The following is a 27,507-nucleotide window of genomic DNA, read 5'->3' as shown; positions in this document are numbered from 1 at the left end:
GTACAGATACAGAAAAATCTGAGTGACATTTGAAAAGCATTCAGAAAGTTTAGAGGTCTTAATTTTTAGGCTATTAATTAATGGAACCGAGAGCCTAAGTAATTTCATTCTTTTTGATGCTGTTGCTCTAAGTTATATGCAAAAAGAAGTTGTGTGAGAAGTCAGAACGTGATTAAGCAGAGAATGTGAACCAGGATCTCCCAAGCTAAGAAAGCACAGAATCGAACGATCAAGTCACCAATATGACTTAAAACATACTTTATTCAAAGAACAAGATTCATAGACAGGAAAATTACCTTTACAAGACAATCCAGTGGTAAAGAAAAATCTGATTACTATTGAAATTAACTCATCAATAAGTTTTGTATTTTTGGTTAAGGTTCTGAATAATTATATATCCATACCATACAGAAATATTAACATAGCAGCTTAATATTTCCATAGCAATCAGGTGTACCTGCAGAGTCTGCTCTCATGGTAATGCTTGTATATTCAATAGTTTCTTCACGGATTCCTTATACTGAGACATGTTATTTTCTGTTTCACCTTCATTTTTAAGTGCAATTACAGAGTTTCTGTAATTCTTAACCACTTCAGATGCAAGCAGCTCCTCCTTAGTTACATTACTGACATTCTCTGAGGCTTTTATTCGAAGTAGCGTATCCAAGGCATTTTTCTGAGAACAGCTATTTTCCCAGATATACTCTTCCATGTCTTCCTCAGTCTTCTCGCTCTCCCACATTTCCGTTTTCTGAAAGAAAATATACATCGTCTTAAAAACTACTCAAGACTGAAACAAAGCTACAATGATTTGAAGAAACTTATCTGTCATACCAATTCACTTTAAAAATTACATTCGTTGTGGAAGATATTTCCCCTCCTCTAAAGTCCAAGGCTTGTAACTCAAGCCTCAGAGTTCAAAAGGTGCCAGTATGCAGCACATTTTCTGTGCAGAATGTGTTTCTTTCCTCCCACTTATCAAGTTCTTTATGTATCTGGCAGATGTACCTAGACAAATCAGAATGGGAAGAAAAGCTTATGGACTTTTGTTATAATGAATAACAAAAAGCCTTGTAAAAGTAATAATTTTAAATAACCCTAAATGCTCAAGGTTTGGAGTAGCCACCTAGCTATTATATCCCTGGTATGTTTACACTGGCTATAAGTGAGACAGCTCATACCAAGTAGCATATGATGAGAGACAGCAATCCTTCAGTATTCGGGAAACGCTTTAACTGTGACTCATAAGGAAAAGCACCACCAATTAATCCATTTCCTCTTCCTGCAAAACAAATTGCTCCTCAAAATAATCTCTATCTACAAAGTGCTATTTTTTACCTAATTAGCAGTGCAAGATTAGACAGGATCAAAAGTTGAACACAGGCAGAAGACATCGTCCCAGTGCCTGTAAATACCTGGCTTGTGCAGTTGTTCTTTATAACTTTTGTCTCTGAACATTTCGCTGATTCAGCAGACCCTCCCCTAGCTTCACAGACTGTTTAAGGGATATTGCCAATGTTATAATCTGCTATTTTTATATATTGAATTTTTACTGTACTTTGGTAAATATATATGATTTGTAGATATAATTGTATTTTTATATATTGTAGACCATGTATTTATTTGTATAATTTAGTACTTTACTGATATAAACAATACACAGTGTCCTTATTTCAACTATTTAAGAATCACAATTTGAAGTATTTTTGGTGGTCATGTTTTTTTACAGTTGTGGTAGAAATCACATCTAAATAAAAGTTATTTCTCTGGGAATAAATTCAAAGAAACATTATAGTAAGGCATTTACAACATGGATTTTTTTTTCCTCTCTCTTTTTTTTTTTTTTAATCCCTTGCCAGAAAGGGCTCTTCAGTACATTTTTAGCTATGCTCTGCAGAATCAAAATAAACCTGGCAATCACGGGAGGGTTGAGGTTTTTGTTCGACTTTCTGGGGGGAGGTGAGGTGGGGGCATGTTGTTGGCTTTTCATTTGTTTATTTTAAAGTATTCTGTCCACTAGTCAACAAGGTTGCTGCAGTCAAACCACAATGTTTAATAACCTTTAATTAAGACCTAAGATTTTTTTTTTTTCCCCTGCAACCGTTTGTGCTTGCTGAATTTAAAAATACTTTAACAAATGCTGTATCCTGCACCTGGTAAATGGAACCACTTGTCTTTTAAATCTCTGAGTCCAAATGTTTAGTGATTAACACTGCTAAAAGGCTCATATGACTGACATTAAAACCTGGACACAATACAACACAGAAGTAAAAGAACCTTATTCAATTTCTAGAGGGGGGAAAAAAAAAAAAAAAAGACATACTGTAGCCTGCATTGCTAAAACAGTAGCAGAACAAGTGGGTATAGTAAAATATTCTTTGTATGTTTGAAAAACACTTCAATTAAGTGTGGAGATAGTTTTCAATTAATTACATCATCCTGTTATACATATCCCTTGTTTATGTGCATAATAGCTATCCAAGACATTTTTTTCCTAAACTCCAAAAGAATTTTAAAGCAAAAGCTTCTCTCACAGGGATAGGGTTTCTCAAGAGTAAGGGAATATGGGTATTGCCCCTGGTGACTCCCTGGACCAAACTCTTGTTTGAAGTTCAAACAAAAGATCACTGTGAGGCTTTTAAACACCTTTAAGTTATAGTGGAGACAACAAGAACTAATTACCGTTATTACATTTATCTCTTCAGGAAAATCCTTCTCTGGACACATTAACTTACAGGATTTTGGAGATGCACGCTGATAAAAGATTAAGATTTCCCTATCTCTTTTGAGTGATACAGAGCAAGGAGATTTTAAAGGAGGCCAAAGAAACTGTTAAGTATTTATTTCTTGGAATCCTTCCCAACAGAATGGTGTGTCAAAATGGATTTTAAAATTAAAATCTGACTTCTAGCGGGGAGCAAGGCAGGAAGGGATTTGCAGTAGGGGGAGATTTCAATATCCGTTCCTCAGCCCTGCTACAAGAAGCCAGTATCCATCACTGCAACGTTGGTGGCCATGCCTCAAAATGAGAAGTTATCCCCCTGTACACAGGTCCAGACATACATCACAAACAGGAAACTGAACAGAAACCAGATTTTTGCAAAACAACTGTATTGAGTGAAACTTAAATACCTTTCCAACCAGATTTATGGCAAGAGAAAAAGTGATTCTGGAACTATATTTTCATTTGAAAAAGTACCCTAAGTAGACAAGCACCCATGAACTCTGACTAGTGGAAAAGTGTAGTCTCAGTTTAAAGTGTTATGAAGAAAACTAAAGAGACAATGAAAGAAACTTCAAAAATAAGGTCTTCATCACTCAGTTTTGTTAGTTGATGACTTCTGTCCCCTGCAAATTTAAAGTCTTAGTAAATACTGCAGTAAGAGTCTTACAAACAAGAATAAAACCGTGAAAACTGGAATACAAGCGTGGCATTGTGTAACTTTTTGATAAAAACCTCACTTAGTGAATAAGGTTAAAAAAATCAAGAACGTGTATTTCTTCAATGAATTCACTATAGATGATTGTTTCATTCTATCACATGTAAGACAGAATCTCAGTAAGCATTAACCATCCTGGCTGAAGATGCACTCAGCTGATAATTTCAACTGTTTCTCTTACCAAAACCTCCAAATAAGAACCGCAAAACTCAAACAAAACAAAAAAAATCACCAGAAAAAACAGCTTTTCATATAAAGTCAAAGGATCTAAATATACTATTAAAGAGGCATAGAAGAGCAAATTTTTTTTTTTACACTTCCTAATGCAAATATAGAGCATTTTTTAACGCCATAAACAGAATAAGAATTTGTTTCTAAGCAAATCTTTTATGCTACAGTTTAAGCCAGTATTTTAGGAGGTTTACAAGCCTTTACAGTGCTTAATCTGAAGTGCTGACAGAGTATAAATACTAAAATTGTGCTCTGGCCAGTGAAATTGCTTTTTACATAGAAGTCATTAACAAAAAGCTTCAATTTATATTGTACCTTTAAGTATAGAAGAAAGAAAACCATTTTTGATCACTTAAGCAGGCATTTCACCATTTTTGGTGTTTTTCTGCCAGTTTAACTTTCATAATTTTGCTGTCACAGTGATATGGAGGAAGATTAGAATTGACAGTTCTCTGGTGTTTCTTTTGGGGAAAACATTTTAACTAAAATTTTTAAGTGGTACGCAGAAATCTTCAAGGCAATTAAAAACATGACTCGTTCTCATGTTCGTCAATTATCTTGTCATTGGTTTGAACAGCTAATAATTTAATGCTGTTTAGCAAAGACCAAGTATTTTAGTGGGATTTTTTTTTTTTTTGGAGGGAAAGGGAAGTACTTTAAGTTGCAAGTCAAATTTCAAACTCTGTATTGCCTGGAATAAATACACCTATTTCTTAGTACTGCACTGAAATGAAAGATACTCTGTGTAGTACAGTAATCACAGATCTTCAGGTAATAAGTGAGAGCTATACTAGCATTTTCCAAATTATTGGGTTCCTTCAATCCAAAGATGAGTTGCGAGACAATTACGTACTCATCTCTTTGGATATATTACACCTTTGAATTGTACTATTTAGTTAGCAACTTAAAAAGAAATATCAACAAGAATTTATAAAGAAGCAAAACATACTTGTATCTGATGAGATTGGATTAAAAAAAAAAAAAATTAATGGTTTGGTGATGCAGAATAGGTTAAAATACATTCTTCTGAATGAGCAGAACATTATTTTCTAGGAGACAGCAGCGGCACTGGGCTGATAAGACCGTCAAGGAAAAATCAGGAGAAAGACTGAGGACTTAACATTCCAGTAAGGTACAAATGTAAAACACAAAAGGGAAAGAAACAGAGAAGAACGAACAGAACCTTGCCTCAAAAATAATACTAGATGTAAGAGATACCCTCACACTTGATGATACTCACAGGCTTGAGCTCTGGTTCTGTCACTAATTTAAGAGTCCCCAGCAGTCACCATCTAGTTGCTTCTTTCAAAAATGAGGACACCACTTAATTTCTCAGGGCTGAAGTGGCTGCGTGTATTTTCTGGAAAATCCAGGCTTCTAAAAGGGCCATTTGTAAGGTATTTATCTAACTCAGTTTGTTTTCTGAATGTCAATCAGATAAGATTCTGATCTCATCAAGAAAGATCAGTGATACTAAGGGACCAAATCTTTGATGATTTTCTGTTCATTTTGTTAATATCTATGCCTCATAAGACTTCATTTCCCTCCAACATTTAGACTGTAAAAATTAATTTATGCATCAAAAAGGCGCCTTGTTTCTAGAGCAACTAGAAACATGAGGCTTAAACACAAGGTACTGCAAAAAGCCCACTACAGTCTGAAATAGTACAAAGACAATTTTTAATTCAACTTTTTGCATGAATGTTCGTCCTTTGTGGTTTCAAGCAAGAGGTACAAAAAAAGTTTAACTTTCTTTCACTACATTACACATTTCCTGGCAGCAAAACTCTTTCCTTTGATTTTAAATGTTTGAATTTAGATCTTCAGAGAAAGTTATTAAATTTAACATCTACTATGCCATTTAGCTTTATCTTTTCTGACTCACATTAATGATGAACACTTTCAAGTTGTCAGATTTTGAGCACTGGTGAGTGCATAATGAAATGTAATACATACTTCAAAACAAAGTATATATTACAACATTTAGAGACCACCCTTACTTCAGTCTCAGTTTGCATTACTTAAACCATATATAATGACATAGTGAGAAAGAACACTATTGTAGGAAGGGCACAATTATATCACACTTCATTATTCTAAGATCTCAGAGTCAGGAGATTTACACTAAGCAGTCTTCAGTTATACTAAATAGTGGCCAGAGCTCTGAACCAGTCTCTCCCAGGTACATGCTCTAATCCCTAGGCTGTGGCCCTCCTGCTCAGTTCAATGAATCTTGAATTTTCTTCTGCCCAGGGAAAGAGTTTCAGCAAGATTTAAGAGTATCTCCCTCCACCTCCCATTTTAACCCTACAGCCCATGTGTCATAACATCCTGAGTGTTCAGAACATGAAGTCAAAGTATACTTTTGAAACCTAAGTAGCCCGCTTAAGTTTCAAAAGGGGACTCATATCCTTTCACATATTTTAGGCTGAATTACAAGGTGAACTCCTACTATGAAACTGCAAAATTCTAAGTTCTCCTGGCACAACCCGAAGTGATAAAAATTATGCTTACTTGTAATGGCTTAAAATGATTGTAGATGAAAAAAAGACAATACAATTTAAGTGCTAACTGAAGTCTAGTGAAAAGCTACACAATGGATTTTAGGATTATCACCAATGGTTATGTAAAAATATTTATTCAGCTGCAGGCATATGCAGACTCTCCAACCTACCAGTGCCTTGAAGTTGAATGCAAAAGCAACCTAGGACACTACCCTCAAAATAATTCAAACTACACAGCTTTGGGATTCACAGTTTTAGTTAAACCTCTAGCGTCACTCTGTCCATTCTTCAGTTTTTTTCCTTCCCTCACCTATCTGCTTCAACTACCCCATGCTTTCATTTCAAGTACTATTAACATCTACAATGCAAGCACAATGCAGAGATGCACCAGAAGGCCCTTTGGCTATCACTGTACATATTCAGTACCCACTTTCCACTTATCCCTACCTCTATGTTCCTTCTTTCTTACTGTTCTTTTTAAGTCTTTTTTTTTTTTTTTATCAGACTCCTGTAACTACATGATCAGAAAAAGCATGAGAGTCCAAAAGTGTGTACACACCATTACTCTACTGTTATTCTTAGTATGTCAGAGTAGACCTATTACTTTAAGAAACACACTGGGGAACAGAAAAATGCAAGGGCAACTTTTCACTAATCTTTCAAGATCTCAGCTGTGTAATGCAGAATGATATCTTCCACTCTCCATCATTTTGCATTTATGTATGTTGAAAATCATGTGGAATTGGAGCAAAAAAATTTGCTGCACCTTTTTGTAGTCTCGACTGGTTTAAAACAACTCTAAGTTATTTCCTCTTCACTCTACCTTCTTCAGATTCCTCCCCTTCATAATGACTATGAATGTTTTTCCTCACTGGAAAATTAACTTCCTGCTCCACTTCTTTCTTCCTCCTGCTTTCAACTTATAACAGAACTTTACTTTTTAGTGATAAACTATTAACCCGAGCTGTGTGAAGAAATCAGTTGGTGATCTTTTTAACCACTTGAGGGCAGCAAACTCTTTAAAAACCACTTAATACCATCAAAATACCATTCAGGTTTAGAGAGATGTTACAGCATTCAAGAAGCACCATCCTTTAAAGGTAGCAGAAATACAATTGATTGAGCTGCTGATTAACAATCTACCTAATATATCTCCACTTTCATTGATTAATTCAATCCAGGCACAATCCTGGGGGATAATTTGAAAGGAATCACAGAAGTCCAAAGAAGATAAATTCAATTCTTACTAGAGGGTGCAAGTCAGATATCTACTGAACACATTCTAAAAAGCTAATAAACTACAAGTGGTTTATTAATAACCTGAAAACTATTAAACCTATTTATTAATAACCTGAAAACTATTAAACCTATTTATTAATAACCTGAAAACTATTAAACAGGAAGCAAAAGATCTCAAAGTATTCTAAAACAACAAAATAAATTAACACTCTAAGTTTTAAAATCTGAATGTTTTAAAGATAACTGACCTCATGGCCCTCATGAGCTATCTGCATTTATTAGTGCCAACTGCATCAGTCTGGGATCTTAAGCTACACTTCTTGCTTTTTAGCCATCTCTGTAAGTAACAAAGACTACAACTAAACTGAGCTCTCCACTAGATTTACGCAGCTCTATTTGCCGACCTGTAATTCAAATAGGTTGAACTAAGAACACAGTATGTAGACCCCTAATTAATACTGCTCCCACTGTTCAGATCCATCTCAAGAAGCAGCACGCTGTCTTACCAAGCGACTACTATCACTCCACCAATACGCTGCCCATATTCTGACCAGCTTCCCATAGTTGTTCTGCTTTACAGTGCACCTCATCTGAACCTGTGATAACAGAGGACGGATCAAGAAACAAAGGATGAATTCATGTTTTTCCTCCTCTCTTCCTTCACTTCCTCTAGCAAAACAAACAAGCACAATTTTTTTTTTTCCTGCCAGAAAATAACAAGCACTATAGATTCCCTTTGCCAGAAGCAAGGGTAGCACTATCTGCTACAGGAACGCGTTCTAGAGGATGAAAAAAATTAATCACATTTCTTTCATCAAAATAAAGGAGGTTTAATTGTTTAAATATAGATAAAATATCAACTGGTAACACTGCACTGTGTTTTGGTAAATTCCAACACAATCCTTAAAGGTCCTGAGCGCCGTCAGCTTTTGCAGACTTTTGCATGGTCTAAGTTCATTGACGGCACTTCGGTGTGAGCATGAGAAGACAGGAAAGACAGTACAGTTTCAAATGCAATACCACCTTTAACTACCAATTTGTTGGGGTTATGTAGCCCAAAAGGCTACTCAGTAGTACCCCACTTCTACAAGTAATCAAATAGATTTAGCTACTCTCTCCATTCCCAAGTCATCAATGTACCTTTTGGCACTCCTGCCACCTTTGTCAGCTTCTTCATCTTAACTCTTTATTCTGACCATCTATCAACAGTCTGACAATTCTTTTCCCCTTCCCTCCTTTGCATGGTGTGGAAACTGCCTCTTCCCCTAACGCTCATAAAACCAAAACATTCATTTACTCTTTCCACAACAAAACAAAACCAACTTTAAAGAAAAAAAAAAAAAAAAGGGAGTTCTTACACACATGATTATAAAAACCACCTGAATTTCTCTGAAAGCTTCTCTACACCAGGTTCAATCATCCAGCATATCTTCAAAACCGTCATAATTTGGCTAGTCTGTCTTTTCACACCATCCACTGATTGCTAGCAGGTTAGAGATAAAATGATAGTCAGTGCATTAACCTATCAACACGCTTCCCTTGCTTTGTCTGTGGTACCTCTCAGAAACCATTTGCCAAATTTGATTTGGATAACCTTTTATTCATTTATTTAAATGCAAACAAACTCTCTTCCCCACATCACAATCCAGGAAAGAAATCCACTCTTAACAATATACTCAGAGCCTTGAGGCAGAATGATACCTGTACCAATTGTTGATAATGCCCATCTCCTCCCCTTCTATTTTGTCTGCCACACTTGTTGCATATTTCAGCTGTAACTCCATTACAAGGATTCTTGCAAACTAATTCCACCTGAGCCCTCTAACTGCAATAGCAATAGAATTAGTGATCTGTGGATGCCCTGGATTTTTATTGAAGCCAAGACTAGAAAAGCATACAAGAAAATTTGTAATACAGAGGCTACTGTTGACACAGTGATAAGTTTTTGTCTTCTAAGAATGCATACAAAGAGACAGATGAGCCAGAATTAAACTCTTCACACTCAATACTTTAAAAATAACTTTCTGTCTGAAATGCACCTCTACACAACAGAGCTTTGTAGCACATAGTTCACTACATACCCAACAAAACCACAAAGAACTGTCATTCTTTTAAAAAGGTTTCAGATTCCTGAACTACTTGGATGCTCTAGTTCACAAGCGTAATGAAAGAATTATGCATCACTGGTAATTAAAATATAATTACACTTGAAATTAATTTATATATTCACTTACTTGCTGGTTCAGAAAATTCAGTAATCTAGTTATTAACATAAATTATAGAGTTATGCCATGTTTAGAGAGACAGCATGCAAAGTTTTCAGGATTGAGGGCAAATTTTACACACAGCCAGCTTTCCCTTCACTTAGCAAGAATGGAACAGTGCCCTCATCTTTTTATTGAATTCCATCATGCACATGCCTGAAAACACAGTGTGGCACTACTCTGCTGGGAAAGTCATCAAATCTTGCGATTGGTTCTGCAAACAGGATTGATGTTACTGTCTACATGGAAGACAATCCCCTTGCACCCCCTTCCCCTATTAAAGGTTGTACAAATTAAACTAAACCATACATTGTTTGCTTATGGTTTACACAATATATCCAATCTATCTTTCAGCAAGTTATTAAAAGGCATTACCACTGATCATGGAAAAAAAAAAAACCCACACAAAACAAAACATGTCACACAAAATAAAAAAACATGCCTCTCGAGACCATTAATTTTTCATGGAAATCAAAGACAATTACAACGGATTGATGAACTCATCAAATATTAACATGGAAGTTGAAAGGTAATAAAAGGGCAAGAGACTTGTGCATATTCAATACACGCTGAACACACACGTAGCACTATCGTATAGCCCTGTCTTCCATCACTAAGTAATGCTAGAGCAAAGGACAGATGTGGTGTTCATCTGGAATTAATAAAGTGAGCGGTGTCTGGCTCTCTTGTCATTGCTTAATACTGGAAACTGATCTGCTATTAATTCAAGATTTGTAATGCAACGTAATGCTGTTGGGGAGAAAAATATCCATGTGTACAAAGCACTTGAAATCTGAAGTAAAGGTATCTTTCAAGATGTCAGTATAAGCTGAGGTTAATTTGATGCACTCTACAATTACAAAAAGTATCCTTCAAGGCAACTTCCAGTGAAAGGGAAATATAGCTCATCCTCCTTATGTTTTTTATGTCAGCACTGCAATGATCAAAATCAAGAACACTGAAATTCATAAAAATGCTAAATACAGACATATAATTTAAATACTACAGAACAATTGAAAATAGTAAGTGAATTTTGGTAGCTAATCAGCTACAACTTCTTTAAAAGAGTACATCATCTACGGAAATACACTGATGATGAAGGCTTCCACTGTCTGTCTCAAATGATGTGACTAATAACATATTACATTTAAACAGTTACATTATCCAAAACATAACTATGGGTTTTCAACACAATTCCACTTCAGATTGCTAACTTGTTTTCTCTAAAAAAACGGTTCTAAAATTTTTGAAGGCAATATTTATAACCAACACGACTAACCACAAAAATACAGGAGACAAGTCTGAAGAATTCACTGTAAAGGAAAAATCTGTGGTCTAAAGATATCTTATTAAAGGTCTACTTAAGCATTGTAGTAAATTATCAATAAATTGGAGTAGTATCTTTAATACATATACATTGGATATTTCACAGGTATAACCATTTAATAAAATGAACTACTGGGAAAAATTCCAAATATGCCACATCCTGAATGATTATAGAAAAGTTTCCATTACACTTGCTTTTGTAGAAATATTTACCTGAAGAGTTACAATAATTTTTTATATTTTTCAGGACACTAACTCTGATGCAATGAAATCCTAAAACTAATAGAAGGTGGGGAGGATGTCCCTTTTCTGAGAAGAGGGAGCTCAGAAAAGAAGCCCAAGTCCTCAGGCCTTCCAGCTTGAGGCAAGATTCATGAACGAGCATTTAGGAAGCAGAATTCTTTCAAATTACAGCTTTACCACAGCCCAAGAAGAGCCCAAGAAAAGACTCTAAGTAACAGATAAGAGTTTGGAATCGGGCAAAATGTAGACACTGTGCTGTATGTTAGTTTTCATAGCTTTAAAGCCAGTAAGACACCCCTCTGCTTTTCTGGAATATTTGTTTTCATCTTTAAACATGGTCACTGTTAAAAATTCACACATAACAGGGGATAATCACAGAGTACACCATTTCTCTGGATGCACTCAATTTATATTTGAATACTGTGCACAGGCCGCCCAGCATGCTGCCAAACTAAATGTACATTTAGGAATCCTTAGAATTAAGGTGCTTTCTGCTACGCTCAGGGTCAGTTTTAGGCTTGTTGTTGTGGGAATGTATTGGGAAAGCACTGGGAAAGAATTTCTTATTAAGGTCAAACACTAGAGAACTCTTGAAAAGAGAAACTACATACACAAACAACAGAATAGCACTTGTGAAGTTAAAGAAATGCACTCTAAGTTGACTGGGGAATTAAGATTCAAACAGAAGCAACTTATCTTGGTGGAAGAAAAGTGAGACGGAAGAAGAAAAATCTAAGAATTTACTTTAAGCTGCACACAGTGATGGAACTTTTTATAAGTTACGAGAGAGCACGTGCACATTAGTGCGAGTTATTTACAACTGCTTACCCAAGATTCATGGTACAAAACTGTGAGGAGGTGTATGCTGTAATCATAGTTCTGTCTTCTCAGGGGACACCTGAAAAATCATAAACAAAGCTAGTCTTTTTGAAATCAAACCACAGTAATATACTTTTGGAGAAAATGTTACACTTACCATCAAAATTACTAATTTTAATGTAGGGAAACTTAGGAAAATGTGTGTTTGATTCACACACGTTTCTGAATTACACTTAATCAAGAATAACATCATGAAGGCATGAATATTAAGAACATGGAAGAATGGGCATCTGCAAGTCACTAGGAAATGTACAAAACGCAAGAATTTACAGATCTTCAGGAAGCATTAAAAACTTATTCATCCTCTGTGCCAAAGTGGAATCCAACATACATTAAGTGTGAACTCCTTTAAAAACTAATTTATTTTTTTCCCCCAGAGCTGAAGGAAGATGGCTGGTGAAAACAGCTATGAAATACAGTTCAGAACAGGAGATCTAGCCAACAATTTAAGAAGAAAAGTTTAAGGCAATGTAGCTGTAAGTCAAAACCAGTAAAAATTCTTGGGATAAGACACAGTCCTGCAAAACCAGTGTATTTCTTAAAACTAGTCATCAAAACCTTCTGCTGAAAATTTGATGACATTAATCTCTTCCTCATGCTGATCATCCATAACCTCCTGCCTCTTTCTCACACTCAACTCTTCCTGCAGGCTCCTTCACCCCCCTTTCTGATGCAGAACAAATTGCAACACGCGAGACCACATCTGAGACACTCTAAAAAACACTCATCTGGATTACTATGGACTATGATTATTCTAGCAAATAAACTTTAAAAAGGACTCAAGTTTTTGACTTATATTTATTTCATAGTGAAAGAGCCTCTGTTCAAAAGTAATCTAAATACCAGCCTGGAAAATCCTGTATCAAAGAAATGCATATCACTCAGAGCTGGGGCCTTAGAATTTACTAAAAATAAAGTGAAATATCAACAGGCATGTTAAAGAGTTTCTTCTGGAACACAGCATGAGACTGTTCACATACGCTCTTGAAGGTAAACTCCTTTCAGCTATGCTAATGTTTTAGACACAAAATAAGTCTTGCTCGGGAAATGAAACTGTTGGTAGCAAGTGGTCCCTGTAAGCTATCCAGATTTCCAAGTCTAGTCGAAAAAGATAGGCACAATTTTATCCATTTTGTATTTATTTTATGTAGAATAAAACAGTGTATCATATCAAAAGGACAGGAAATTTAAGAGGGGAAAAAAGAATTCTAATAAAAACACGCAAACAAAAAGACTACCAATAATGTTTTTCCTTCTACTAAAAGCAGCTGTGAATTAAAGTGTATTGTAAATTTAGGAATACACATGTATTCTCTTAAATGCTTCAGAATTCAACACAGAAAAGATGTTTCTCCAATGCAGTCTTCTGAACATAACTGTAAATAACTACAGTGATTTGTTTATGCCTACAAAATCAAAACACTGAGAAATGTCTGGTCACTGATGTCATTTTTCTTGCCTGAAACTCTTCAGATCATTGTTGAAACTAACAGAACCCATGGGTTGTGTTGGGAAACATGACAACTACTTTAAAATAACATTCAAAACTTCTAAATACAAAGTTTCAATAACTAACAATATTTAACAAATAATAGGTTTGACCTTACGTGATTTGTCCATTATAACTTTAACAGTTAATAAGAGGAGTACTGGTATGTTTAAGTCATTTTAGTCTTAAAAATATAATAATTTACCAAGACAATAATTGATATTACTGGAAGACACTCAGCCCTTTCTATACTAGCATTTTTTTTCCTTCTTGTAACCGTACCTGTCTGTTGTAATTGTGAGCATATCTGTATCCTTACAGTACCGCTCTCCTACAAGTTTAATGAGCTTCTTCTTTGCATGGTCATCCAAATTCAGGTTAGAAAGTTTAACCTTCAAGTACAAGAGAAAACACTTTAATTACTTGGATAAATCCAATCTCTGCACCCTGAAAATATTTTGAGATAGTTAGGCACACCTTTTATCAAGAATTAAAAGGATAGCTATTAAGTATGCATTTGCAGAGTTTCTTCTGATTGTATCACATGTCAGAAGTCTTAACACAAGGCAAATATAATCTGACTATTCAAAGAATAAATTTCTTTTCATCGATATACCGGAGCAGCTGGGAGAGAATACTTCTACTCAAACATTTTTCAGTTTCATTTGTAGCTGTATTTCATATTCACGTGTACTTCATATGAAAAAACAGATCTTTTTTTAGATTTTTTTTTCTTTCAAATACAAATCAGTAAAGCCAATACTAAGATATATCCATGATATTTATTACAAGCATCCAAAAGAGCAGGAAAGACATCAATTCAAAAGACAAGAAATCAGAATTCTCAAAATCATTGCTGGGAGATGAATAGAAGCATGACAAGATGCACACAGATAACAATACAATGGACCAGAACTGTCTGACCTCACATAATTGATCAAACAATAGTGTGAATGGCTCGTCTTCTATTTCAATACCAGAAAACCCACAACTGTAAGATATACAACAAATAATTAGTATTTATTTTTAAAAAAAAACAACAAACCTCTGAAAAGTTAGTCTGAAGCTAGTTTCTATATGCAATAACAAGTATGAAAAGTAAAGCAAGCTGGTTTTAGCTGTTTACACGATAGCAAATAAGAAGGTGGTGAATCTTAACACTCTAAAGACATAGTGTTGGAAACATAAGTTTCTATCAAGTGAAAGTTGCTGAGAAATAGTAAAAACACAGAGTCATAATAGTAATCTGTAATTTGTCCACTGTTTGTTTTTCCCCTATATTCTTTCTAGTGTGTCATTGCTGTACTAAAGAACTGTTCAAAAAAAAAAAAAAAAATCAAGAAACCTGCATCAGAAAAACTAAAAAAAAAGTTGAAGGACTAAAAGAAATTAGAAGCTCCGATAAATAACAGGAAAAGTAGCACTACCTGAAATTAAAAACCATACTACTAAAAAAATCGAAAATTGAAGTACTAAACCTAAATATAACAAGGGAGGAGACAACAGGGTTTCAATACTAAAACTTCTAATCTTGAAAAAACCCTAACATTCCTTACTCCATAGATTATATGAAAAAGGTCTCCTTTTTAAGGAATTACATGCTAATTTACTGTGCATGCCTGGAACACTAGTGAGTAGGAGCTCACCGAGCATTGTTCCCTAGCTCACTCCATCAAGTTTAATTCTATCAGACCATCCAGCCTTTCAGGCAATGGTCAAGCTGCAAGGAAAGAGCTCTGTTCTTAGTGCTGCCTAAAATGACTGTGAACAACCACTTTTGAAGGCACTATACTTCCAAGATCCCTTACCCACACAGCATCCCCTTGTAAGGGTCTGGCAGTTTGCACTCAAGGCTACCTTTCATACAGTGCCCTTCCATACAATGCAGCCATGTAGACTTGAATCAGTGGTGACAAAAAACAAAAAAGATGAGAAGATGGGCCTGCCCCAGCTTTACTGAGAAGCTGCATCTAAGCTGAGGACTCAGCCTGGGTCTCTGCCTGAGCTACAGCACAGCCATGTCTGGCCATGGCCATGGCCCACACTGACTCAAGCACATCCTGGCTTGACCTCACCTACTGCATCACTACGGACTGTCTTGACAATCACCAGACTGCTGACTGTTCCGAGTTCCTGTCACTACACCTAATTCTGATCCACTGACTCGCCTTCCCCCTTCAACTTCAAACTTGCCGTATCATTAGGAACGTGTGAAGTGCTAAGGCTTAGACAACGGCCCAAGCCAGAGTTGACCTATAGATGAATCCTGTATATTTTATAACTGATAACCATTGTGCTAGTAGGTATTGTGCTAGGTTATAACAAACCACCTGTGCTGATGTAAAAAGTGCTAAAGTGTTGAAGTACTGAAGCCTGAACAACAGGCCCTGAGCCAAAGCTGCTAACTCAGTATGTAATACGTGAAATATGTATGGAAGATGTAGCTATCTTGAATGTATCTTTATCTTTCTTTGTGTGTGGATAAGATAACAGGGTCATGGAGACAGTTGTCTGGCCCTGTGACCTGATGTGTGACCTTGCTCATAATCCAATTAGGTAAGCAGGGAAACTCCCTTCACTTCTCCCTTGAGCCCCAGCCAGGCTCTGGGGGAATCTAATGTGAGAGTGAAGCCAGATATTTCCACTTAAAACAAAGGTGCCAGTTATTCTGGCTTGCTGATTTTTTTGGTATATAAGGCTGGACCCTCTTGCAGCAACTCTGGATGCCTCACCTACAGGTGGACACACCGTGTAGGGTTTCCCACTTGCCGGGAAAGGCTCTCCAAATCCTCGCTGTAACCGGGGCTGCCCAGCGACTGTGGGTCTGGATGATGGTAACGGGTGCAAGTGGTGATGGATCTTTCTTAATCACTATTCTCTCTCTCACGTAGTAATGATTTGATGCATTACCCTGTGTTTTCCTATCTGTTTAATTGCACTATTCTGTCTTTTCTTACTGTATGTTTTCTGTATTATCCTGTTACACTCTTCAGTTATCCCCAGTAAAATACACCTACTCTTTTCACTCCGGTGTCTGAGTTTTTGGTATCTTTAATCAGCAAAACAACGTGTCAGGTGATTATTGGGCTGTTGGATGGACGAGGTTACTATTACCAGACCTGTCCTGCTCACCTTGCTCAGGCAGCAGCTTTTTGGGGAGGTCATTGCCCCTGGATCACCTTCCCTTACAGAACAGCCTACCCTCACTGCTGGCTGGCAATGCTCACCTCATGAGAAACACCTTTTTGTAAAATGCATTTTCTTAACATTGTCTTTCTCTCACACTCACAGAAAGAATGAATTCTCCAAACTCTAAAAGGGTTTCAGACACAACTTTATGGCAAGTGTACAACTACTAGTGCACGTAAGCACTTTATGACCATGACTATCTAAACTTAATGGGATACTCCAGCCCAGATGTCCAGCATTAGCTTGCTTGAACCAACAATGCAAAACAATTCCACTGAGTAGTACTTTTTGCACTGTCTTAAAAGGATGGCATTAACATAGTTGTGTTATGTTGCCTTCATACAGTGTGATCATCTGAAACTTACTGTTAAGAGAGCTATGATTTTATTCCACATGACTTGCTTTTCCTATAAAAGCCAAAAAGCTATCTGGTCTGTTGCCTATACTACAGGATCACAAAAAATATTTTGTTCTTACTAGTCCAAAGTCACTTTAAAGTGAAAAATATTTATGTGACTACTTGCTTCAAAATAGGATAGCAACTGGACAGCTTGTAATTGTTAGCTGGAATGCTGCAGACTATTTTATGTTGAATTTTAGAAAAGTTAGAGCTCCACAAAGAACAGCTGTTGATTTTAAAAAAAGTCTCATTTTACATCCTATAGTATGTTGTCTGGTACAACATGGACAATTCCGCTTGGGAATAAAGTAGGATAAATTTTATGACAAGAAATACTGGCATTAGGCTACAAGGAGATGAAAAATTAGCATCTCCAGTATGATACCTGGCAGAAAAAGGGCATAAGTTTTTAATTAAGATTAAAAAGGTTTAACTTTTAAACAATATTTTAAAAAGGAAATCTTATCATGAAGATCCACCAGAGTTTATCACAGCGCACAGTAAACGCTCTCTCATTGATACAAACTCAACCACTATCTGAGCCAGTGCCATCTGCTTTCACCTTTAAATCCTTCTCTTCCCCCTCCCTAGGCAGATTTTGTTGTCAGGAGGATTAATCAGAGAAAGAATTTATTAATGAAGTCTGGGATTAGAACACCAGTGACTGAAAAAGCATATGGGTAGCTGTTCCATTTTTGTCTCCCACTCCAACCCCTCCTTTTTTTAATATCCATACATATTACACATCCACATGATTCATTACAACTACCGAGGCCAGTTAACATTAATGGACAGATGTAGATAGAATAATACAGACACACTTATTTGTGTATCATTTTGAATTAGCCTCTCCACTGCAGCACAGCCAACCCCTAGCCCAACACCTTGTCTCTCAACAGCCACATTTAACAGAAGACACGTATATCTAGGGATGTTTTTCACAATTTAGAAAGCAAGAAATTCACATACGCTCACCACCTGCTGTTTTTAATGAGAGGAGATTCAAGGCTGTTTGAGCAGCTGAGCTATTGCTCCTACCTGTGACACCATGTCCTGCAAATGCCAGTATTCCTCCAACAGAGACAACTGAATTTGGGAGAGCAAGAGGGGTCCAGTGTGTGCCTCCTCTGCACACATTCACCACCCAGCATGAACTCAGAGGCTCCTACTTTCACAAACACACTCCATTTCCTTTGATTTCTAATGCATATAAATTTATGAAAACTTGCTCTTGACCACAGATCTGAATTACAAGACAAAAGGCTAAACTCTAGTATGCCGTGACAACGGGATGGTGAAGTTCCTGCCAACAGTGGTGTGAAATGCATATTTAAGTCAACGAGAGACCAAATTAAATTTCAGCCCAAAAGGAAAGTGGAGAGTCCTACAGACAAAATGAACTACTACCATTCAAAGTTGCCATGATTAATGTTGTACAGGTGTTATGAGCATGTGGTATCCTACAGTATTTTAACTTCTACACTGACAGTGTAGGAACACAACTATCACTGACCCCACAGCTGCTCTTAAGATAGGCTCAAATCTCATCTCAAAAGGCATGTTCAAAAGCCACAGCACAATCCTAACCTTGCTGCCATGAGGACAGGCAAGCACTGGAGCAGGTTGTCCAGAGAGGATGTGCAATCTCCAGCCCTGAACGTTTTCCAAGATCCAACTGGAGAAAGTCCCAAGGAACCTGACCTGATCTCATACCTACCTTACTTTGAGCACAAGGTCAGACTGGAAAACTCCTGACCTCCCTTCCAACCTAAAGTATCCCATGATCCTATGATTGGAAGGCTGCTGCTGCTCCTCCTGCATACACACTGATGCCTGGACACCTGCCAACTCAGTACTTATTAACAGTGCCACATTCATATGACCTATCTGTCAATACTTGAACACTTCTAGGGTCTATAAATTAGCAATGAAATAATCTAAGCAAGACATTAAGCACAAAGGCTTGCAGCCTTTTCTATAGTAGATTCTTCAGACACTATTTGGTTTATATCAGAGCTTAGTCTTCATTTATAAATACATATCCATAACCTTACAACCTCAGTTCTAACATGCTGCAATATACTTAAGAAAATCCACTGCTTTTTATTCGGACATTCAGTAAACCATTTCCCTCATTTCCTTCCAACATATCATACTTGCACATGTTTTGAAAAGAAAGCCAAGTATTTGGTGTTTTGAAACCAAGGCTGTTTACCAAAAATATTACTTACTCTTAAAGTCACCACTCTTGCTTTGGGATTACGAATAGATGTCCCTGCAGAAACATAATCTACTGTTTCAATTTCAATAGGAAAATGCTGTTCACATTTCTCATCACTGTCCAAAGCACTTGGCCATTCAGTGCAGAAATCTGTATAATAAAGAGAAAACACTCCAAGTAATATCTGTTGGTTTTGTTTGTTGTTTTGTTTTTTTCAAATTTATTCTTCTTTCTTGCCATTCTTGAGGATGGTCAGGCAAAAATCTCCTGTTCAGCTCACTCAGGAGTTCCCTGCACACCCATGCTGTCCCTTCTGCCATACCTGCTCAACTTTCTGCACACTGGAATAGACCATTCTTGCTTTTAAGGAAGTTGAACTTAAACATCCACCAGCTCTCATGGGCCACTTTGCTCCCCAGGAGAGTCCCCCATAAGATCTGCCAAGCAGATCTTCACTCTCCTGAAGTCCAGACTGTAGTTCCACTGTCTGTCTTCAATTCTCTCAGGATTTTAAACACCACAGTTTTATGACCACTGTTACCAAGGATGCCCCTAACCTCCAAATACTTAACCAGTTCTTTCTTTCCAAACAAGAAATCCAACAGAGCATGTCTCCTAGTCAACTAGTCTATCATCTGCATCGAGAAATTGCCTTCAATACACTACCTTCCTTCCTCACTTCTCTCAAGATCTTAAACTTCACCATCTTCTCTTCACAACCAAGGCTGCCAGCAACCTTGACATCTCCAACCAGTTCTTCCATACTCATGAGCAATGTGTGCAATACAGCACCTTCCCACAGGCAGTTTGTCCACCATCTGCATCAAAAAAATTATCTGCAACACACTCCAGAAATCTCCTAGATGGATTCGATCTCATCCTGTTACCCTTCCAGAAGATGTCAAGATGGCTGCAGTTCTCCATGAAAACCAAAGCTTGCAGTTGTGAGGCTTTTTTCAGCTCTTCATCCACCTCCTCTTCTCAACCAGGCAGTCTGTGGCAGATGCCCACCAAGACACCCTTTCAGCTTCTTCTCTGATCTCAACTCTCAAACTCTTCACCAGCTTCCTACATGTCTCATCGCAGAGCTCTGAACTGTTTTTCTCGGAACAGGTCAGCTCCTCCTCTACATCATCCCTGTCTGTACCTCAGTCACAGAAGCTTTCACCCTGCATTTGTGTGTCTCCTCAGATTTCTAATTCCTCCTGTTTCCTATGCTGCATGCATTTGTACACAGGCAACTCAAGACAGGCCTCTCATCTCTTACCATACAGGCTGAGGGGAGACCTTATCACTCTCTACAACTACCTCAAAGAAGGTTGTAATGAAGTGGGCATCCACCTCTGTTCCCAAGCAACAAGTGATAGGACGAGAGGAAACAGCCTGAAGTTGCACCAGGGGAAGTTTAGATTGGATATTAGGAAAAATTTCTTCACCAAAAGGATTATCAAGCACTGGAACAGGCTGCCCAGGGAAGTAGTTGAGCCACCATCCCTGGAGGGACTTAAAAGACGTGTAGATGCAGGACTTAAGGACACGGTTTAGTGGTGGTTGGTAGTGTTAGGTTAACGGTTGGACTCGGTGATCTTAACAGCCTTTTCCAACCCAAATGATTCTATAATTCTATCTCCTCCCTTTCCCCTTGTGCCTCCACTTCTCTTTGGGCTAACCTCCTCATTAGGTTCCCCTACTGGCCTGCTGGCTGGCAGAGATGCTCTTGGTCTTCGTTAGATTAGGAAAGGTAAAATTAAAAGTCTTACTGGTGTGCTGAAAACCTCCTAAGACAGACCTGCCTACAATTTGTATGACTCAATGCATCAACAAGAAAGCATACAATACTAGCCAAAACCTGACAAATAACCAGCTTCAGAGGTGAACCACGTCTCACCTTTTACTTCATCACACACAATCACATTTTGCATTGTCTTAAAACTCCAAGAGATGGTTTTTAAAAACAGAAAAAAATCCCACCTGACAAAACAAAAAAACCCCCTCACCTTTAAGAGCTGCACAGTGTTTCTTAATTGCAGGAGGAGTAAGATGCAAAAAATTGGGAATCTGAAATAAACATATTAAGAGTTACCAAAACAAAGCTCTTTTGTCTGTTCATAAATAAAGGGCATTACTGAAAGCTGGTTACACTTTAACATTTGTTAAGGTAGTACGATACACTTAAAATATTCAGATACAAAGACGCCTCTCAAGTCTGACTTAGCAAAAGACTTAAGTCACAGGCATGATAATCCTAAAAGTCTCCTGATTTGGTTAATTTGCTACTTACATTCGTATTTGTTACCATTTAATTTAGAAATTAAATAAAGTATTATCCTATTTAATAATAGAAAACAGTATCTAATCCAAATATTGCAATCGAAGCAGTGCAGTCTTAGTGAATAATAAAAGTTACCACACGCCAATGGCATGTGCCTCACCTTTATAAGTTCTAAGTTGCCTTCTTTGGGTGGAGGTACTCCTCTCTTCACTGGGTAACCCATTCGAATTGGGAGAGGCACAGAGGCAGGTTTAAACGCAGCTGCTGTTGGATAAACACTGCTCCAGTCCTGATCAACAGCCATCCTCTCAGTTCTGGGAGGTGTATGCTAACAATTGAAAATTGTAAAAGTTTGATGGGTGATACGCTGTTCTGCGAGACAAAGCAGGAGTAACACATACAACAAGCTATTTCAGGAATAAACTCCCACAGCTAGAAATTTCAAGACACCTTTCTTTCAAAAGTTGGTGCTCATTTGTAAAGGGATTTTTAAAAGATAGCCTTTCAAAGCTTTGGTAGCAGGCCCTTCCCAATCTTCACTTGCATTTTATTTCAGAAATGTTTAGAAAGAAGGACTTGCCATCTTCTTGCGTTGTGATAAATCAGCAGAGGGAAGATGGGGAATCAAACCAGTATTTAATTGCAAACTCTGTTTCCTGAAGTGCCTAAGCATTTGATGGGGGGCAAGAAAATGAGTTTTAAAATTCTGGAATTGTGAAAGTCTGAACAAGTTCGTATTAAAAGAAACAGGTATTAACTCCTCTCAAATTACTCACTATAGAAATCCCACTATAGGAAAGATGTAGAAAATTTGCAGAAATAGCTTACACGCTCCAATAACTGACCAAGGTTTCAGTCAAATGCTCCTTAAAAGAAAAATCAAGTCACTGTTTCTTTCCCCAAAACCTTAATTTTTAATTTAGAAGGGTAAAAGACAAATGGATATATGCAGTCAGCTGGTCTGACTGCTTTGGTGTGTCATTAAATCTGCTCTTGTACACTGAACAAAAATTTAATACATGCCAGGTCCACTTTTACTATTTGCCTTTAAAAATCATAACACATAACACACTACTTTTGAAATGTATGTGTGGAATAAGTAAGAAAATTCTCAGTGATTAAATGTTCAGATATCAGTTTTAATTCTACTGTGCAAAACCAATTTCATTTATGCACAATATCAGGTTTTTTAATTACACCAGAAAGCAACCACTACGAATCCTGTAAACTCATACTGAAAACAACATGAAAATGTCTCTTTTTATTTTAAATGCAACTTTCAGGCACTTTTAAGACCTGCAGTACATGGTATCAGTACAAGCTAACTGTTTCCTTGTTACTGTTGATGTTTTTGCCTTTATGAGAACACAGACTAAAAAGAGCTGGGAGATTAAAGAAGCTAGATGCTGGTTCTGGAATAGTTATCGTGGATTGTTTCATCAGGTTTTGACTGCAGTTAAGACTTAGAAAACTTTTTGAAACACACGAGTTAACTGCAAATAGCTTCAGTACTTACTGATCTTATGAACTGTGGTGTTCTGCCTCTTCTTGTCAAAGCTGAAAGAAAAAGAAACATTTTCAATACAAACTATTATATGGTTTTGTGAGGAAAAAAATGCAGCATAATTCTGTATGTGTTTTTTTCTTTCACAAAGACAATATACACTAATACTTCCCAGTCTTTACATGGAAGAAGGAGAAGATCAGATACTCATACCGCAGATTGCTCATTTATTTTTTGAAATTTAAGATAAAAAAAGCTTGGAAGCCAATTTGTCTGGGTCTATCCTAGAAACACATTAACAATAATTTAGTAGTTACACTCCTAAATGATTTTGGAAGCATCATTTATTCCAGCTTGATGCAGGAAGAAAGAAAAATGAGTGAAAGTGCACTTTTGCCTCATAACTGTGCTTTCTCTTTCCCACATGGCTGTTCAGTCACAAATCACTCTCCACCAGCAGTACAAGACAGCTAAACCTAACAGTTCACTATCAAAAGTAGAATCCCATGGTTCCACCCCTTCCTTCCTTCACACCCTCTTCTGTGCCACTCTCAAACTCATCTAAACTCTGTAGATTAGCACATCAAACTTTTTCTTCTTGAGCTGGGGATGGAGAACAAACCGATGTGTTTGTTTTCTGCCATTTTACCACGTTGACCTGGCTTACTGAGCAGTCCCAGAGAAGATGCAACAGAATGTGAAAGAGTTTACTCCCTTTTAGCAGGTCTGAGCCACCATTTGGCTCAAATTTTTGGCCACCTGACTTCAGCTGGAGCTGTGGTGAGGGACTCACAGGGATCCACGAAGATACCAAATACCATTAGGTTTTCAATCTAAACAAAGATCTCCACTTCCTTGTCTTCATTTCCTCCCCCTTCCTCAAACTCTACTTTAATCACTTTCAACCCCCCAACCCCCCCGAAAAAAAAAACACCACCAAAATAATGTGGCCTTTATAACAGTCAGACAAATTAAGGTGAATCTGATGACATTTATTTTCAAGTGTCCTGCTTTAGCTTAAGACTTTTTGGTTTTTAACTGTTGCCACATTAAGATACAGTAAATATTTAGCAAAAAAAACCCCAAACTGAATGGGATTTAGGAGTGGATCTTTTTGCCTCATTAATTTCTCTTACAACTCTACCCCACATAAGCCTTGTAAAAACTTGTGAATTTCATAGTTCTTATGTTTTCCTTATCTAAGTATTTTATGAATCCAAATCTGTTCTAACTCTTCTTGCTATATAAAACTTTAAACTGAAGAATGCACAGGGGCTCTGCAACAGCCTTTTTTTAATCCCTAGATCTGCGATTTTTGTGGTGCTTTCACAGACACATTTCATTCATACCAATCTTCTTCTTTCTGTTACAAACGTTTACAATTTCAGGTCAGGACACCTTTCACTCCTGCACTGCCATGGGTCCCAGCATCAGACATCACTCAAAAGCCCTTTCAGCAACCCAGCCTGCTCCTGAATCTGCAGATAACAAATGCCCACTCAGCCTTTGGAAAAATATCGGTACAACGCTGACCAACAGCTTCTATTTGCACTCAGAGCACCCTGAACAGCTCACCTTGAGGCCAAGCACCACATCAGATGTTTAACACGAGCACACATCCCTCAAGGAATGATTAAATTATGTGGAATACCTAGAACCAGGCAATGCACTGCAGGTCCACTGTACCACTGTAATCCTGAGCTGAAAGTTTGTCTAGTAACCACCAGTTTGCTCATTTATTTCTTCAGACTATTTGCAGTATTTGTGCTGCTAAAATCTGTAACCTTTACCATAAAGGTTTGGGGTTGTTTTTTTTTTTTAATTTTAAACAAAAGCTCTCCAGAAAATACCTGCAAGCAAAGCGTCCTTCTCAGAGCCGCCCACAGCCAGGAGGGAAGGGAAGGAGGGAAGGGAAGGAGGGAAGGGAAGGAGGGAAGGGAAGGAGGGAAGGGAAGGAGGGAAGGGAAGGAGGGAAGGGAAGGAGGGAAGGGAAGGAGGGAAGGGAAGGAGGGAAGGGAAGGAGGGAAGGGAAGGAGGGAAGGGAAGGAGGGAAGGGAAGGAGGGAAGGGAAGGAGGGAAGGGAAGGAGGGAAGGGAAGGAGGGAAGGGAAGGAGGGAAGGGAAGGAGGGAAGGGAAGGAGGGAAGGGAAGACTACGGGCCCGAGCTCCCCGCCCGCTCCCAGGGCCCCGCCAGCCCGCAGCCAGGCGCAGCCCGAGCCCCCCGCACCCCGGCCGCCGCTGCCCCAGAGCGGCCCGGCCCGCTCTCACCTTCCCTCTGCTGGCCTTCCCTGCTGGGCACCGCAGGCGCGGAGGAGTAAGCCGCGGCCCCGAGGAGAGGTGCCACCACGACCCTCCCGCAGCAGCGGGAGAGCACAGCCCAGTAACCCGCACCGGCCCGCACCGCCCCGCTGCCGGACGCCATCTTGGAGACCCGGAGCCCGCCGGCAGGACGGAAGCCGACTCCGGCCAAGCCAGTCGGAAAGGCGAAGCGTAGCAGTTCCCCGCCCGCAAGGAGGAGGGGAGAGGAGAGGAGGGGAGAGGAGGGGAGGGGAGGGGAGGGGAGGGGAGGTGCGGAACCGACTGAGGCGCCCGGGGCGGGACGGAAGCCGGCAGTGATCTTACTGGGGATGGAGGGTGAAGGAGCAGTGGAGTGAGGCGTAGGGTTGTGTCAGAAATTGCCTTGGCCGTGCGCCGTGCTTCCGCCATCTTGGCGCCTGTAACTGTAGCGCGGGCTTTGGGAGCGCAGCGGCCGCCGGGCCTGGCCAGGGCGGTGGCTGTGGCTGGAGGGGTGGCACTGGGATGTCTGCGGGTGGCTTTTCCCCCAAGTCAGTTTCTTCCTCTCACAAGTAAATATACAAGTTGTCAGTCCCCCTTCGTATCCCCAACACAGGGACAGGCTCTTTCAGCGACCCCTGTAAGCGAAGCACCGTGGATTTCTTCAGGAAAACGCAAATGGGTTCAGCCCTGTCATATGGAAACAGTGATCGTGCTGCCGTGTGTAAGTCTGGGCTAGATAGTGCTGCTTTTCTTAAATCTCAGATTTTTTCAGCTTCTCAGAACATGTGAGGTACAGGTGTCAGGGGTTTTTGTAGCAATGTATCTCTGGCCACATGCAAGAATCACAGAATCATCAAGGTTGGAAAAGCCCTTGAAGATCATCCAGTCCAACCATGAATCTCACACTGACCATTCTCAACTTCACCATATCCCTAAGCACTATGTCAACCCAAATTTCTGGCTTTAATCTGTTAAAATTACAACATTCTCCTAATATATTTTACCCTTTCATTAGTAATATGGCATTGCACAATGACTTCACCCACTTCAGCACAATTGTTGTTCAGAATGCATTCTTATGGGTGATGGATAGTGCTTAATTACTAGTGCTAATTACAATATAAACCTTTCAATTACAAAGATTTTTGTTACTTTCACAATTTTTGAATTATGGAATGCCCATCCGTTGTTAACAGCAGGTGGAAAAAGGCCAGAACAATGTGATGGAATTCTTAATAGCAATGTTAATTGCTCCAAACTAAGATCAATTAATTGAATTCCTTAAATCTTTAAATTCTCAAAAAGTTAATTCTGAAGACAAAATGTCCAGACATCAAGGAGAGCGAGGCATCTAAGTGAGGATTTGGGCTTCGGTGCCCAGAGAGGTTGAATCTATCCTGAATTACAAAATTGAATGTTGCTAGTAGCTGCCTGGACACACCTCTGTAGGCAGAGAGTATATATTCTTCATGCTATACACACGGGATATATAAAATTGCACTGATTATCATATAATATGTTCAGAATTATCCCTTATAACTGCTTTTCCGATTAAAAAAAATGTTATTGCACCTTCATTTTCAGAATACTTATCAGGCATGCCCTACTGCCTTCACAATGATGTGTCACCGTCAAGGTCAAGAGAAATACTCTGCACACCTGTGCTCCTATCTATATCCTCATGACGAAAACCTTGCCAGTCTGTTTATGCACATGAAGACAAAATGGAGAATGGTGTTAATATGTAAAGTTTGAGAAATCTTTGGTTTACGTTAATGCTTAATATAGTTAGTGAATTTTACAAATACTAAGTGTTGACTTAGGCAGCCTTACTGACCTTCTGAAGTCCCACTGTATATTCTCATTACAATGTTCTTACTTAGAAGGCACTCTGAAATTTATCTTATTTTCCACATTAGGGTAACACAAGAAGAGATCTTTTGTTGTTGAAAGCATGCAGTGCCAGTAACAGAACAAGATCCAGCTGCAGGTGTTATGTGTTAGCTTCGAGTTCCTGTTTCATGGCTTCA

At 38.4% G+C, this 27,507-nt stretch overlaps 1 protein-coding gene across 1 annotated transcript; it reads right to left on the bottom strand.

Annotated features, from left to right (window-relative positions):
• Positions 1–243: 243 nt before the first annotated feature.
• MRPS35 (mitochondrial ribosomal protein S35) lies at positions 244–25,744 on the bottom strand. Its single transcript, XM_074825678.1, has 8 exons — positions 25,469–25,744; positions 23,214–23,254; positions 21,858–22,025; positions 21,423–21,483; positions 19,436–19,575; positions 13,898–14,007; positions 12,076–12,145; positions 244–751 (listed from the first exon to the last, which is right to left on the bottom strand). Exons 1-8 carry the CDS (start codon positions 25,620–25,622, stop codon positions 473–475), a joined length of 1,023 nt encoding a protein of 340 aa, XP_074681779.1. The 5' UTR covers positions 25,623–25,744; the 3' UTR covers positions 244–472.
• Positions 25,745–27,507: the final 1,763 nt, after the last annotated feature.

The sequence above is a fragment of the Strix aluco genome, chromosome 5 (genome assembly GCF_031877795.1).
Source record: "Strix aluco isolate bStrAlu1 chromosome 5, bStrAlu1.hap1, whole genome shotgun sequence".
Lineage (NCBI taxonomy): Eukaryota > Metazoa > Chordata > Aves > Strigiformes > Strigidae > Strix > Strix aluco.
The sequence above is the reverse complement of the archived record's forward strand: the minus strand, read 5'-3'. Positions and strand labels throughout refer to the sequence as shown.

Bases quoted from the DNA above. Each gene is read 5' to 3' on its own strand.
- MRPS35 (XM_074825678.1), bottom strand. From the start codon at position 25,622: ATGGCGTCCGGCAGCGGGGCGGTGCGGGCCGGTGCGGGTTACTGGGCT. The intron at 23,255-25,468 runs GTGAGAGCGGGC...TTTTTCTTTCAG, and splicing joins GGAAGGCCAGCAGAGGGAAG to CTTTGACAAGAAGAGGCAGA. The intron at 14,008-19,435 runs GTAAGTAATATT...TTGTACTTGAAG, and splicing joins CAAGAGTGGTGACTTTAAGA to GTTAAACTTTCTAACCTGAA.